The sequence below is a fragment of the Lytechinus pictus genome, chromosome 17 (genome assembly GCF_037042905.1).
Source record: "Lytechinus pictus isolate F3 Inbred chromosome 17, Lp3.0, whole genome shotgun sequence".
In the NCBI taxonomy this organism is placed as follows: domain Eukaryota; kingdom Metazoa; phylum Echinodermata; class Echinoidea; order Temnopleuroida; family Toxopneustidae; genus Lytechinus; species Lytechinus pictus.
Window position 1 is genome coordinate 9,513,862 of NC_087261.1, and position 17,649 is coordinate 9,531,510.

A 17,649-nucleotide genomic window follows, 5' to 3' on the forward strand; every position below is an offset into this window, starting at 1 on the left:
TACCCGGTAGGATGCAAAAGCCTATGTAGTATGCCTAGCAATTGAGTCTTAGAACTCTTGTTGGAATGCTCCCCAGGGAGTGGAGAAGGTGCATACATTGTATGCGGGCATGCAAGGATCCGATGACCGGGGTAATAATATATCTGTAAAGCGCTTAGAGACGTCGTTCCGATGTGTTAAGCGCTATATACATGTAAATGCTGAATATTATTATTATTATTATGTGTTTTCTGGTAAGTGGGCAAAAGTAAAGTCCAGAAACAAAGTTTTGCCTCATAATCATAATACAGTATACTCCTGAGAAAATGCTCCATACATACATGTATTTCAAGTTTAATATGTCTTGATCAATGATAAAAAAAAACCTTTAACATATGTAACCAACCAGCTCAAAACCACCAGTAAGTCGCCAAGGAAGGTTCTCTGTTAATAGCCAAAATTGAAAATTGGTCTTCAAAAATCAAAAATTCAAAACATAGCTTGTCTGAAGGAGTATTTCTTCATCGTTATACTGTAGAAATTTTGAGCTGTAAAGTTGAATAGAAAACAAGATACAAGAGTTTCGTTGACACAAGTTTTTGCAGACTGCTTGGAAGTTTGATTGAAATGGCACAGTGTGCCCATCTCATGCTCGAGCGAACAAGGACTTCAAATGTTATTTTCTGAAGCTCTCGCTTTGTTTTTTCTGCATTCAATTAAGTATTTGAGTGAGTTATTGTTGATCAAGTTTAACAAATCATATATCATTATAATAGGATGTGCTAGTTCAAAGTCATTGAAAATCTCAAAATTCATTTTGGGCGACTTATTGTTTGTTTTGGGGTGGATGGTCACATATTGATATAGCCAGTGTGAATTCCCCCAGAGTTCAGGGGCCCCCACCCCACCCTCATTTCAAAATGCCATCTTCCTAATAACATATTTAATTCATTTATTCATTTTGAATATACATGTACAGTGGTGCCCAACCTTATCATAAAATGAATACTTGTTCTGCCATGTTTATCTATATTTCGTTGTGAAGTCAGGTGACAAAGTATTACATGTACATTCAATAAAGTTTGTGTCTCTGGGCTTGCCAACCATTGTTATGTTGTTGCCTACATTCAACCATCAGCATGAAGGAGAGCATTTTGTGTTGGGGTTCACCAACTTTTGAGCACAACTGTACTACATGTAGCTCAACACTTTCAAGCGGAAACAAAAAATGTTACTGTGTAAGAATGTCTCTTCTGAGAACTAGAAATGCTCTGTAAACTTCACCTCCAGCCTCAGCCGATCGCAGTCAGCTGCAATAGACTTGGAGTATGTGCATTTAGGCTCGCTTTGTGATTGATCCATGTTTTAAATGTTAAGGTTGGCCTGCAGGCTGGAGTTTACCTTGAAAATCAATCTTTTCATGAAAGGATTGATCGACCGTCCATGATCCTCAAATAGACTTCAAAATTCCTTATTGCCCCCAGTGCTGTTCTTGTTTTTCATGATGAAAAGTTCAATAAATTTGCTGTGACAACAAACTTGAATTAGCCTTAGAATTTTGCAGAAGGGTTTATGTTTAATATGTCCACTATAGTTTTAGAGCTTATGTAGCTTAGTTTATATGGAGACGATGTTTAGTACACAGTTGAGATTGGATTCTCTATATTTCTCAACAGTCCTTCATCTTGGTGGCTTCCAAACTTTACATTATATTTTAGATTAATATTTGTTGACTTAATGTTTTCATTTTAATAGTCAAGCAACTTCCAATTTCCGAAGGCCTTTATACAAAAACTATTTTGTTGATCCCTTTTCTCATGTCTACTGTAGCTCATTTAGTGTATACCTTATTTAAAAAAGCTGTACAGAATATAACAAGGCAAAACATTAATTTCATTTTTTATTTACCGTAATTTTTTATTTTATTTTACCAGGCAGGCTTTGTCAACATTATGCTGTTTACGAAGAGGCTGTGTAACATACTTTGTGATAATCATATCGATATCAACATATCGTTTATGAAAGATGATAATGAAATGAAAGTAGATGAATGCATGTTAGGCCAGTAAAGAATGCGGTCTTGATAGATAGTATGTAGAAATGTTCAGTGATCAATAATATCGATTTACTGATCTCTCTTTGTCCAGGTTCAAGTTGGCAACATCGGTGAGATCTACAAGATTAGGATTGGTCATGATAATCAGACGGAGTTTGCTGGATGGCTTTGCGAAGAGGTAAGAACCAACAAATTTTTAAGAAAACGATGGGTTTCGAAAACTGGGGCTGGAACCGGACATTTGTATTTTTTAATGCTGTAATATTATTCAATTGAAGAAAAATAATGATTTCAACGTCGGTTCATCTTGCCCCCCCATATAATACCATGGTGAGGCCACTGACTTTAAGACCTGAATACTTTTTTTTTTTCCTTGGATCTAAGGTTTCACTGTAGCACACAAAAAAAGTGTTTTCAAAGTCGAATATCAGCATGCTTTTGTTAAACAAAATAAATGGGATACTCAATGATCATATTAAATAATATTCACAGCCTATCAAAATGTGACCTTCATATAAAATTGAGCTATAGACCTAGGTTCAAACTTTCACAAAATGATAAAACAAACAAGTTAAGAGAGAGAGAGAGATATCACAGGTAGGATGGAATTCTGAATTATAAAAACAACCTTTGCTAAATACATTGTGCATTGTAAGTATGCTTTCAAAGAAATGGGATACTCGATAATCCTATTAAATGACAGTCACATCCTATCAAAACTTGACCTTCATTTCAAATTCATTCCATATTTCATGCTTGTATTATCAGCGTGGGCACCACTCTTTAATACAGTGTTATTAAACTTTCCTTGCAGAGTAATTGTGAAATATTGACCGTCACAGTTGTGATGCATCAAATTTCTACCGTTATTCCATATTCATTCTTTGCTGATATTCAACAAGGACATCATATTTTTACTTTAGATGCACATGTACCTTGTACCCTGTAGCGTTGTAACGTCACTTTACATTGGTATCCATACTTTAATTCATATTAACAGGTTCGTGTTTTTGAAATTGAGACCCTGTTCATACTTGCAGTATAATTGTTTTTTCTACGTGAATGTACTTTTGTAGTATGAATCATTGCATTTTCTTATACATGTACATGTGAGTGTGAATGTGCTGACTTGGTACATATGTAAATCACTGTGCACAGAGGAGCTTCTCAGATCCAGAGAGTTATTCTGTCTATAGATATTACTCAAAAGATCATTATATTTACCACTGAAGGCTAGACCTTCTTTTCCAAAGGACACGTTACGTATCATTTAAGAGTTTTTATCGAAAGGGGTTGCGTCCACTTTTTTTATGAAGATGGGATGACTCATATCAAACGTAAATTGTTCTATATTTTAGTGAAACTCCAGTCCTGCCTCCATGCTTTCAGAAAATTTGGCTAACAAATCAAACCCTCATATGACATGTATAACCTAAATTTCAATATTTTTAGCTCAATGACATATTTCTATAGGGCACTTTTCTTAATGTGTATTGCACCACAAATAAGACAAAATAATGAAGAAACAGCAACCAAAACCTAAGAAATGAAGCAATCTTATTGGAAAGCGTAAAATGAGAGGAATCATTTAAAAAAGTTTCATCAAAATCGGTTATGAAATAAGCAAGTTATGGACGTTTAAAAAGTCTTGTTGTACTTTCTATGGGGATCCTCAAATCGGCAAACGTGCTTCAAAATGGCTGATTTTGTGGACAACTCTCCATTTGTTTTGTACACATATTTTCAGATTTTCCCCTTTATTTTACATATTTTACATTTTCTCCTCCTGACCTTGACATACATATATTGTGTGAATTATATTTTCCCATGACATATGTTGTGCTCAGAAGGAGGCAAGATGCAATTTGAAAGATAATGAGGAAAATCTGAAAATTTGTGTACAAAACAAATGGAGAGTTGTCCACAAAATCAGCCATTTTGAAGCATGTTTGCCAATTTGATGATCCCCATAGAAAGTACAACAGAACTTTTTAAACGCCCATAACTTGCTTATTTCATAACCGATTTTGATTAAACTTTTTAACAATTGTTCCTCTCACTTTACTCTTTCAAATAAGATTGCTTTTCTTCTTGGGTTTTGGTTTCCTTTAAAAGGCCTATGAGAAGGGCACTGAGGTCAAGCAATTGATCAGTTTGTAGTAAGCCCATGTCCTGAGATTGAGAATAATGTCTAATATCCTCAGATATTTCAAATCACGGAGAAGGGTCCTTTTTGGAAACAAAGGAACAAAGGTGCAACATGAATAGCTTTTAATTCCATTTTGATAGATACTTCCAGAAATATCATGGCATGCACAATGAGTGAACAGTAGACTGCTTTAATATGTAGGGCATTCCAATTTATGTCTTCAGCAACTACAAGTCACTCTATTCACCCACTTGTTTTTATAATCAATGATGCTAGAGAAAGTAATTTTTTATACAGGCCTTTGTCGATCTTTTTAAGTGAATGTCTCAAGATTCTCAAGCCACTCTATTTACCCATTTTTGTAACAATCAATGATGCTAAAGAAAGTAGTTTTTATACTGGCCTTTGTCTCAAGATTCTTGTCTGAAGTGATTCCCATTCAGAGAACATTATTATTTATGCTGCAGTCACATTTCCCCAACGCCGGCCGAACGACGAGTTGAAAACGGCCGTTTCATTCATTTTTATTCTAACCATATCATGTAGCTGGTACAAAAAATGTTAAAAATTGCTGTTTTTGACTCGTTGTACGGCCGTGGTAGGGGAAATGTGACTGAGCCATAAATCTCATTTCTTCATCTTGTGATTTGAAATGTGATCTTTGATATGAATCTCAAGTCTTCAGCCAGGATCTTCTACCCACTAGCTTTTGACATTAAAAGTTTAACCCTTTGCATGCAAATGTTGGAAATAGCACATTCATACAATTAAATTAAAAAACTGTAATAATTGAATAGTTCTCTTTCATCTTTAGACCAGCAGAGTCAGAGCTATGATTGTTCATTAACATCTGCAAAATAAATATTGATATCAATGGTGTATTTAGGAAATAAAGATTGATAGAAACTATAAAAGAACAATAGTCATTATTATATCACTTCAGAATTAATTCAGCCTGTCATAAGAGTTAATTACATATATATATGTCTGCACGTAGGCATGTGATGTATTATAGTGTTTGAATGGTTTCATATTAAAGTGCATACATTAAATGTGCATGAACATACATTGCTCATTTCACTTCATTTAGCTTACTTTAAAATAAAAATCGCAGCTTAGTGCTTTGATAAAGAGACATACTTCTGATATTCAAAGTAATTGTGAGAAAGCAAGTATAATATTCATCTATAAAAACACATCTAGCCGACAATTTTGACCAAATCTTCTTATGACCAGTGATGGTGTCGATCTTGCATATCAAAGAGAAAGTTCTTCTAGAGCTTCGAAAATTTCTGTCTGTTTAATTGTCCTCCCGCAGCCCTGACCCACATATATGCCGGCATCTTGTAGGGAATAGCTACAAATATACCAATTCTTAATGCGATTATTAGTACATGAGTGGGCGAAGGGGGCAACACTAGAGTTATTTTGATATAGGGGCAGGCAAGAAAACCTAAAAAGTGATGTAATTTTTTTCACAAATGAATAGTAGGGTAATTACATGTTAAAACAGTGCAATATGTTATCACTGGAATTTTCATTTTTGTCCAATCTCATTTAAATCGAAATGCCTCTTCAATAACTTGATTCCTTATAATATAATTTCACTTTCATTACATCATCACATCACATCACATCAGGTACGGAAATGAAGGACTTCTCCTGTAGGTTTTCCGATCTTTACTTCTGGTAATTGACGATTATCTAGACAGTTTAAACTTGTGAAACTTTACATGTACGTGCACTGAGAAATGGAGGTTTAAAATCTTTCCCCCACCAAAATTTATCCAACAGATGTTTAAACTTTTCCACTGATTTATCTTTCACTACTTCTGTAAGCAGTCTGTTCCAGTCAGAAATTACTCTTTGACTAAAAAATGTACTCCTAAGTTCTAACCGAGATCGTCCTGTGAAAAGCTTGAACTTGAACTTCAAAATTACTCAAAATTCAATTGTTAAATTGCAATTTTTCAACATCACTTCGTCATTTAGTGCAATTAATTGTAAATGTTAACTGAGCAGTGCCCTACAAAGTGTATTTCAACATGTGTGACCTGGGGCCGGTAACACAAAACTTAGCAATGATCGTTTTTTCTACGATTGATTCCATTGACTACAGTGTACAATCAGTCGTAATAATCAAGCCTACGATCGATCGCTAACCTTTGTGTTACGGGACCCAGGACATCCCATCTTTCTCTTTTTTAGACCCTTCTTTCATCTCTATTCCCCTCCCCTCTTACCCCCTCCTTTTATTTCAGGGGGGGGGGGGGTAGTCAACCCCTGCCCCTAGCAATGTCACCACACTTGCGTGGGTGATGCATAGAACCATTTAGTCTGGCATAGAATAGTCATCCATGGACCATACCACCATGCAAAATTACTATTCACATGTTGGCGTATAAGAAATCCATTTATTATCCCTTACAAAACAACAATTTCGTAAACATGTTGCTACTTGAATACCTATTTTGTTGAATTAATGGAATTTTTTATGCTCTGTTTTATAAGGACTTCATATATAAAGTTGATTAAATATATGGAAAACATGGATAGTGTAGGTTGGCAGATTTAATATGTCTACATACAGTATTTAAAACTTTGTATTTTATAATAAAATTGTCTGGCCTCAAAAGGGGAATGACATGACTCTTCCATATCAGTCCATTCTCTGAAAACCACCCTTTGTTTATTTTTAAAGGTTAAAATACTATTTTGGGTTAGTTTATTACAATGAACCTTTTATTGTATAAGGTGCATATCCCATGAGTTTAAGCTGGGTAGTTGGGTGCATAAATTTTGATCAAAATGTATCGTGAGAAGAGATTCTGAGATAAGAATATAATATATCATGAGGAGATTCTACATTAAATGTTTTCTTGTAGAAATTATAAGTGCATGATCGAGTAACTGCTCATGAATGATAATCAGCCCCCACACCTAGCCCCACCCCTTCCCCATGCACTCGACCCTTTCCCCACAACACCCTACCCCTTCCCCACAACACCCCATCCTTTCCCCACAACACCCCACCCCTTCCCCACAACACCCTATCCTTTCCCCTCAACACCCCACCCCTTCCCCACAACACCCCACCCCTTCCCCACAACACCCCACCCCTTCCCCACAATAACCACCCCGTTCTCTACAACACCCACCCCTTTCACACAACTTCTCCACCCCTTCCACACCACATCCCTACCCCTTTCACACCACATCCCACCCCTTCCACACAACATCCTCGTCCCTTCCAAACCATACCCACCCCTTCCCCCACAACACCCCAATCCTTCCCCACAACACCCATCCCCTCCCACACAACATCCCCACCCCTTCCAAACAACATCCCCACCCCTTCCCCACATCACCACACCCTTTATCTCCTCTGCAAAACAAATTTGGCAGTGTATGCAACTATGCATGGAGTTTTACCTCCATGATACTGTGTGTCTGAAATACAACTTTGCAATTTGCCCTCAGTAAAAAAACAACTCTTTTCCTATTCAACTGCAAAATTCCATCAAAGAAATCTTCATTCAATGTTTCAAGGTTTAATACATGAATACTCTTAAGGTATATACTGAGTTCCTATGTATTTGCTATAGTGCACATCCGTTCACCTCGAGTGTTTGCAAGTCCGTGTATTGACAACATCCAACCAAACAGAAACCTATTTTATCTATTGTCAATACTTATTGATTTTCTTGCTCCTTTGCCTCATGAAAGGATCAGCTATAGTATAGGTTTCATTTCTTTGGCACACGCTTGGTCTGGCTGCTTTCTTTGAAAATAGAGAGAAGCGAGTATTGTGATCAATCTGAGTGGAAAATTAGTTTCACAATGTTATCAGCTTCATCAGTATTTGACATTTCACCAGCATAAATGCAGGGAATGTTCCTATTTTCATTTTATAAAGAGACAAAGCAAATGGTCTATTTCGCCTTATTTTATGGCATTTACTTTCCAAAGAGTGAATTGGAAAGTATGTGCATCACAATGATGAAAATATAGAGTGCTTTTATTGTATGGTGTATTCATAGATCATTTATTGTCAAATTAATTGATTTTTCTTTTATAAACACAATCTCTCTTAGTTTTTTTTCCCCGGTTGAAAAATGAGTAGTATGGTTTACAAATAAATACATGTAGCATTGTCATAATAAAGAATATTATCAATCACAAGTTAAAAATGATTTGAATAGATGAAGATCATACAAGTATAACTGAAATTTAATCAACCTAAGTTTTTTAATACAAAGAATGATGTTGATTTTAATGCTTTTCACTGTAAATATCTTTTATTTTCATTTTATTTGTTCATATCCATGAAATAAGGAATTATTTTTGTCTCGCCTGCATAGCAGAGCGAGACTATAGCCTACATGTATGCGCCGTTTTTGCGATGGCGGCAGCGTCAACATTAAACCAAAGGTTAAGTTTTTGAAATGACATCATAACTTAAAAAGTATATGGACCTAGTTCATGAAACTTGGACATAGGGCTAATCAAGTATTACTGAACATCCTGCCCTGGTTTCAGGTCACATGACTAAGGTCAAAGGTCTATTAGGGTCAATGAACTTAGACCATGTTGGGGGAATCAATATCGAAATCTCAACCCAAGGTTAAGTTTTTGAAATGTCATCATAACTTAGGAAGTATATGGACCTAGTTCTTGAAACGTACACATAAGGGTAATGAAGTATTATTGAACATCCTGCATGAGTTTCAGGTCACATGACAAAGGTCAAAGGTCATTTAGGGTCAATAAACCTTGGCCATGTTTGGGGTATTTGTTGAATTACCATCATAACTTTGAAAATTTATGGATCTAGTTCATAAAACTTGGACGTAAGAGTAATCAATTATCAATGTACATCCTCTGTGAGTTTCAGGTCATATGACTAAGGTCAAAGGTCATTTAGGGTCAATGAACTTTGGCCATGTTGGGGGTATTTGTTGAATTACCATTGTAACTTTGAAAGTTTATGGATCTAGTTCATAAAACTTGGACATAAGAGTAATCAATTATCAATGTACATCCTCTGTGAGTTTCAGGTCACATGACTAAGGTCAAAGGTCATTTAGGGTCAATGAACTTGTTGTATATGGACCTAGTTCTTGAAACGTACACATAAGGGTAATGAAGTATTATTGAACATCCTGCTTGAGTTTCAGGTCACATGACCAAGGTCAAAGGTCATTTAGGGTCAATGAACTTTGGCCATGTTGGGGGTATTTGTTGAATTACCATTGTAACTTTGAAAGTTTATGGATCTAGTTCATAAAACTTGGACATAAGAGTAATCAATTATCAATGAACATCCTCTGTGAGTTTCAGGTCACATGACTAAGGTCAAAGGTCATTTAGGGTCAATGAACTTGTTGTATATGGACCTAGTTCTTGAAACGTACACAAGGGTCATGAAGTATTTACCGTGTTTACACTTAATCGGCTTTTGCATCGGCTTTTTCATAGCGTGTAAACGCGATTAACTTGCATCGGCTCGCGGTTCAGAACCGGCAATTTGCACCACCAAAGTAGTAGGTTCAGAACCGCGAGCCGATGCAGAATCGGCTTTTTTACTACGTGGTGTAAACAGAAAGCCGATTCTGCATCGGTAATTGGTGCGCATTTCATTTACTTTACCATTGTGACGTAATTGTAATCGCACAGATCCAGCGTTGTCTTTATTATGACGTATATTGTTGGTGTGCGTATCATTTCAGGTTTTTGCATCGGCTCGCGGTTCTGAACCGCAAGCTGTAACAGCGTGTAAACGCGATGCAAGATAAACCAAAAGCCGATTCTGCATCGGCTTTTGGTTCTGAACCAAAAGCCGATCAAGTGTAAACACGGTAATTATTGAACATCCTGCTTGAGTTTAAGGTCACATGACCAAGGTCAAATGTCATTTAGGGTCAATGAAATTTGGCCATGTTGGGGGTATTTGTTGAATTGGCATCACAACTAAGGGTAATCAAGTTTAAATGATTGTTTTGCACACATCTTAGATCACATGATCATGGTCAAAGGTCATTTGGGTCAATAGACATAGTATTTTATTATCATATGAATGTTTTCTTTTGTGAATAATTATTTAGCTGTTTTAAAAGTCAGCACTGCTGCTATAACGAATCGCGTAATGCAGGCGAGACTGCCAGAGGCATTCCACTTCTTATTCTCTTTAAGATCATGCATCATTACTGTAAACTTATGAGGATTAAATGTAAAATTGATTTATTCTATGAAGATTTATTAAGTAGTGAAACAGAAATAATAAAGCACATTCACAAAGTATGTAACATTGCATGTACATGTATCAACCTGACTATTTTTAATACATCTAATTTGAAGATATAGTGACATACATGTACCTCCCTGTTTAATAGTTTTTGTCAAAAAATCAATTCAATTCAAAATTTGGATAAAATTACCTTCAAATGCACATTCTGACTTGAAATTAAGGAACATGTAGAAAGATTTTTCATTAATTATTTTTTTTTTACACTTGTATTTTAATTTTAATTTTGTGTTTATTGTAATTACTGATGTGTACATGTAAATGTATGCACATCTTTTTTAATTTGCTTTCTTTAATAGAGAATCAATCATCCCTTTAACTTGTTTTGTACTTCTGTCTTTCTTTGTTTCTTCCCAAGGTCCGTATGCAAGATACCCATACAGGGGAGGAGATTGTGTTTCCATGCCAACGATGGATGTCACGTGATGAGGATGATGGTGAGATTTGCCGAGAGCTTCCTGTCATGAGGGATGAAGAACCTGTATACCCAGGTAAGATGCAAGCAATTTCTATCAAATTCAAATACAAATTCAAATTCAAATTTAGATTCTAATTCAAATTTAGATTCCCATTCAAATTCATATTAAAGTTCAAATTTAAATTCAAATTCAAATCCAAATCCAGTTTTAGATTCAGATTCCAATTCCAGTTCATATCCAAACTGAGATTCAAATTCAAATTTACATTCACATTCAAATTTGCATTCATTATAAAATTCAAATTCACATACTGTACATATACAAAATGAAGTTTGAATTTTCTTTCAAGTCTCCATTTTCAATTTCAAATTGGACATCCTGATGCACCTCCAAAATTCAAATGAATTTTCAAATCTTTTATTCCCATACTGAAATTCCTATTTCAACTCAAATTATAACTCAAATCTAAATCCAAATCCAAATGTGTTTCCAAATATGGATTTAAAATGAAAATTCTTATCTATATCTGATGTGAAATTTAAATTCAAACCTTAATTGTTCAAATTTGATTTGAAGTTCAATTCAATATTTAAATTCAAGCTTGAATAAAAATCCTAACAAAATCAAAATTAAATTCCATATTCAAATGTCAATTCAAGTTATATTTTAAAGGCAAATGGTATTTTTAAAGGTTTCTTTTCAATAGTGTTGCATCACGCAAGTCACTTGAAATATCTCTAACAAAAATGACTGTAAATTCTAAATTCTCAATACTTTGAAATAAATAGGAAAAACAAGTCTGTAACATAGATTTTCAAGTAATTATTACCTTAATAAGAAGTTGTAATTTTGTGTAAATGTCACGCGATTCACAATTGAATGGCTGACATGCAGTTGATTTTTGCAGAAAAGCTTTAAAAAAAAAATCCTAATGCCGTTTTAAATTATGTCAATAAGAGTCTAGGTGTCTTTAAAGAGTATAAACATTCAATGATTGAGATTGAACTTCAAGGCTCTAATTAATATAATGGATGGTTTTTGCTAAATTCTAATTAATGCTTTATAGATGAATATTTGTATTGAAAATGATGAATTATCAATGAAACAGTCCATTTGCAAATGATCTTTCACAACAGACAGGATTGTATATACATATACATGTACAGTTGATTTTGAAATTAATGTAAATTTAACCTTTGAAGAGAAAGGGGAAGAGAATGGAGAGGAGACTATCAGGAAGTTGAAGGGGGGGGGGGTGGAAAGGAAACAGGTAGGATTGGACGAGGGGGTAATACTGTAGAGGGACAAAGGAGGAGCAGGTGTCTTTAAAGGACAAGTCCACCTGAACAAAAAGATGATTTGAATAGAAAGAGAAAAATCAAACAAGGATAACACTAAAAATTTCATCAAAATCGGATCTGAAACAAGAAATTTATTACACTTTAAAGTTTTGCTAAATTTCATAAAACAGTTATATGCACATCCTAGTCAGTATGCAAATGAGGGGACCGATGACATCACCCACTCACTATTTCTTTTGTATTTTATTATATGAAATATGAAATATTTGAATTTTCTCCTCATTGTCATGCGGAAAATTTTTCATTCCTCCCTGAACATGTAGAATTCTATTGTTTTAACATTTTGTGGCTCAAACAAGATGGTCATAATTTTTAGATCCGTAAAACATGAAATATTGTATAATTCAAACAATAAAAAACAAAAAAAATAGTGAGTGAGTGACATCATTGATTCTCTCATTTGCATATCACTGAGTTGAGCATAGAACTGTTTTGTGAAAAATAAGCGACACTTTAAAATGTCATAACTTTCTTATTTTCCATCCGATTTTGATGAAGTTTTCAGCATTATTCTTGTTTGATTTTTATTTATTTATTCAAATCAAATTTTTTCTGGGATGGACTTGACCTTTAACCACCATATCAGGTAAATTCAATTTGTTTCCAATTTAATTCAATTTATTTTATTTTCACTTTCAGATAGCAAATATGACAACAACATATACATACATACATGTAATATACAAAGCAGAATAAACGTCATACAAATAATGTTATGGAAAAGTGATCGGTAAATAAATAAGTCATAGTTTCAAACACATTTTGATAATGAAATAATTGAAAATTACTTTCCTAAAGTACATTGAACAGAAAGTTTGACACTCTTCATACAGTCTTCAGGGGGTCAAACCAAGATCAGTTTTATAGGAACTACATACCGGTAATTCATCTATAAAAATCTCACGCAATCGGCGTAAATTGAATCCGCATGTACCAGTAGTTTCTCGAGCTGTTTAATCAAAGAAAATGAATGCGAGTGGATGATGCAATGATAATGCTATGTATACATGCACTCTTCACTACTATTTCTATGTACTTTACAAGCTCTTGTGTTTTTATCAAATAAAAAAAAATCTATGTAAAATGAAAAGAGTTGCATCTTCGAATCCAGGTGTCTTTCCATGCTGTTCTGTGTGTCAACATGATTAGATTAAATAATCTAATACAACAAATGTAAAGAATAAGTACAGTACATATAAGGTCTCATCAAATGCTTCAAGCAGCCGTGCATAAGTTAAATATGGGTCAGCAGCAGCGGCAATGAATTAAATTGATTTTATTTGTGCAGCTTGTCGGTGTGTTGTTCGGTTGTTAGGCTTCACGTGAGTGACAGAGAATGTAATGGATGATTTTATTAAGACAGTTAAGCTCGATGTTGATTTTATTCCCATACATTTATTTTGATGTTCAACCGTTCCTTCATTTTCTCTCTTAGATATGGGCTTGGGGGGAGGGTATTCAGCTTAATGTCACTAGTGTACTATGCTTTTCACATTGCATTTCCTTAACCCCATACTATCCTATCCTTAACCCCATACTATCTTTTTTTGGATTCACACTGTCTTTCTTAACCCCATACTATCTGCTTAGCCGGGGTTAACGCCTTAACCCCGGACTATCCCACAGCTCATGAATATTGATGATTTTACCATACAGAGCGTGATTAATGTGCAATTTCGACTTCTGTGATTGGCTATTGCTTAGCCCCACTTTTCCTTAGCCTGGTTTCGTTTCACACTGCATCTCTTAGCACCGCAATTGCGGTGCTAGCACCACAATAAGCAGGCTAACCCTGCTTTTTTGCAGGGCCAGATAGTACCGTACTATTTACCGTGCTAGCCCACTTTGCTAAAACATGTCAAAACGAAGTGGGCTAAGCTTAACCCCGGGAGATTGGTGGGGCTAAGGCCCCCCCTTAGCCCCACCAATTTCCCGGGGTTAAGGAAAAAAGTACAGTGTGAAAAGCATATACTAGTACTAGTGTACATTTTGTAGTGCTTCTATTTACTGTGAACTTGATTTGCATAATATATTGATGTTGTCAATGAATGATTCTTCTTGGCCAGTATTCCTGAGTCGATACATGACCATGAACTTGATGAAGAAAGCTATATAAATTCCAGTAATGGTTGCAGTAACAAAGTTGATTTAAACAAATTAGACAATAATGGTCACCCAGGTTTCAGTACATATGTACACTGCATGTGTACATGAAAATTGCATGTTTCTCATCTTTCTGGTCGAAAGTGGTTTATTGCTCAATAATTAGCATAAAATAAGCGCACACTTTGTCATAAGATTTATACCTTATAATCAATCAAATGCCTATGTACATGTACATGTACATGTATGTGTCCTTAGATTATTGGGGGGACTTTTCAGTGAAGTAACATAAAGTTTTAATTTTTCTTTATTTTGCAACATGAAAAGCTCTTGTAAACAATATCAGAACTTCATCCAACTAAAATCTGTGATAGCATAATAGATATTTCCTTTTTTAAGGACTTTCTCTAAAACTCCCTGCTCAAGAAGTACTGTGACATCTTTAGTTCTGTTTCCACGCTTCTATATCTTATGCCCCTTCAAAAAAAAAAAAAAAAAAAAAAATAAGAAGAAGAATTCTCCCTTTTAATACCTTCCTGGCTACACCCAATCAAATCTCTTTTTTTTTGCTGGGATATGTGCAGTAGGCAAGACCCTTGGTGATAAATTCCCAAACTTATTTTTTACGACAACTTGCAATAAAAATGGGCATAGCTGAATTTGCCAACAGTAGATCCGTCATCCGCATTTTCATTTTAAGTTAAATACCCGTCTCTGATTATACCTCGAGAACGTGACTCTACTGCCAATTGCGGCTTTTAAATATTCAGTGAGTTTATATAGTAGGAAACGTGGGCATCCTGATTTCATGCAAAGTGCAAATGGTAGAATGCTTGGGCAGGCATCAGATAGAGAGTACAATATGTGATTTATTGGGAATTCATGGTTTGTTTGGAATTCAAGACACGTTGTAATTGATAGTCAGGAGGTGTGATTCATTTAAAGGGGTAGCCTACTTTCCAAATCACAGGGATTTAAAGTAAATCCTGGGTCCCGTAACACAAAGGATAGCGATTAATCGCACGCTTGATTTTCACGATTGATTGTACATTGTAGTCAATGCAATCAATCGTAGAAAAAATGTTCTACGATCATTGCTAATAAAGTTTTGTGTTCCGGGCCCCAGATCAGCTGTGAATAGAGACCAGCCAAACACTGGGTTTAGATTAAATCTGTGAAGAATTGAATGTAAAGCTCTATGATTTGAAGTCAAATCCTTTGAGATTCTAAAATAAATCTTTACGATTCATATTAAATCTGGAGTTTGAATGGTCATTATTCAGAGCATTATTTCGATTGAAACCCCAAAAATGGATGGATTTTGATCAGGAAAGTGAAATTTGAAGCGTTTTTAGTGTTTTAGTGAAATGCCTGAAGTTGATTATTTTCACCATTTCAAATCAGATTTATTAATGAATATATGTGTCTCTGAATTGTAAATGTAAATTTTTTATTACACTGCGTGTCTTCTTTGATAAGAACCGTGCAGTTTCTCGTATCGCACAGACAAGGGGCACTGTGTAGACCAGGGAAAAGGGGCTCATGTCGATCTTGCTTTGAAAATGCTCAAAAAGGATCCCTGTAAAATCCCCATTCATTGCAAAATAAAGCTATAAACAGGGGCGGATCCACAAATTAAGGATGTCTCGTATCCGAAAAAATTTGACAAGCCCCCCTCCAAAAAAATGGTTTTCAACCACAAATTAAGGGTATTTCGTACCCGAAAAAATTTGACAAGCCAAAAAAAAAAAAAAAAAATGGTCTTCAAGTTCTCAAAGGGGGGGGGGGGGGGGGCACGTGCCCCCTGGATCCACGCCTGGCTATAAATGATGCCTGTTGCAGAGTTAGGGCACCTACCATACATTTACATATTGAGCCATCTACAGTAGATGTGAAGATATCTTTCATGTACTGTATACAAATTAAAGAGAAAAAAATTATCTACACTTTAGATATAATATAGGAGTGGACAAATTACTTGTAATAATGATAGGAAAAAAATTATATCTAGGTCCTATTGTACAAAGACTTGCAATCGAGTAGATCATCCTCAACTATGGAAAGCCAGCAACGTCAACATACAAAATGCATGTTTCGTTCAAAATATTATCTAGATATGATGATAAATCCATACATTCATTGTTCCCTTGACAATTCCCTATGCTCCTCTGTGTTAACAAAATGGTATTTTGTAAATTTCCTACGTGTACAATGTATATGAAAAAAAAGTACCATCATGATGGATTTCCATATTATTGAGGTTGATCGGATCAACCACAACTCTTTGTAAGACGGGAACCTGATCTGTACAAATTATTTGTATTAAAAAAAAATCACTTACTGAATGTGTACATTTTTTTCCAGAAGAATATGAAAGTCATATATATGTAACCTTCCAAGACAGAAATTTGGAAGAACATGTTTGTCATATGGAAAAAAAATCACATAGCAGTTTATACACACTTTTCATTGTAATAATGCACTTTGCGTTATTTTCTTCATGTCATTTAATTTTTATTTACATTCAATGTATTGTGTTATGTTACTCCCTTTCCAGTGGTTACACAATGTAGAGTAATTGCAAGATCATTTTCGTCATACCCATAGTTTAAAGATTTACTATATTACATTTTACCCCTTTTTTCCAGTGGTTCTTTATCAGGTATCCGTGACGACGGGTAACTATTGGAATGCATTAACTGAGGCGGATGTTTACGTCACGCTGTATGGAGATAGAGGAGACACGGGACCGAGGTTACTGCTTCGATCAAAACGAAAACAGAAGTTTGAAAAGGGAAAGGTGAGGGTTTAGAATTATTTATTTTTTAATATTTAATTTTGCAAAGAAGCTTTAACCCCTCTATGCCTACATGTATGTTCTCTAATTCTCATTCCAATACCTCCTGTTTTCCATAGAGAGTTGATGAGTACAACTTGTGTTCTTGAATTATAATTGTTTGATTTGTCAAATTTGTCTTTTATTTTGTTGAAAACTTTCTTATAAAGTACATGTAAGTATTTTTTTCCTGGTATTCATTGTAGAAATCACTTTGTTGGTTTTTGCAAGAAATATTTGATTAGTAGATTTTTATGCTTTTCTGTTCAAATATCTGCATCATTGCTAAAGGAAAATTGGTCAGACTATTGAATTGAGAATAGAATGCATATAGATTGCCCGAAGCTTGATGTTTAAAATACAATAAAAGAAATCTGCATGTTATGTGGGTATGGTATCTAGTAGTACATGTACAGATTCAGAATAGATTTATCAGATCTTG

General features: G+C 34.9%; 1 protein-coding gene across 1 annotated transcript in view; it reads left to right on the forward strand.

Moving 5' to 3' along the window:
• The window catches only part of LOC129280349 (uncharacterized), a 105,183-nt gene that overhangs the window by 5,582 nt on the left and 81,952 nt on the right, over window positions 1-17,649 (forward strand). Inside the window, exons 4-6 of the mRNA XM_064112195.1 lie at window positions 2,127-2,213; window positions 10,847-10,979; window positions 17,020-17,171. Coding sequence (XP_063968265.1) covers window positions 2,127-2,213; window positions 10,847-10,979; window positions 17,020-17,171 — 372 coding nt within the window. The remainder of the gene's footprint in view (window positions 1-2,126; window positions 2,214-10,846; window positions 10,980-17,019; window positions 17,172-17,649) is intronic.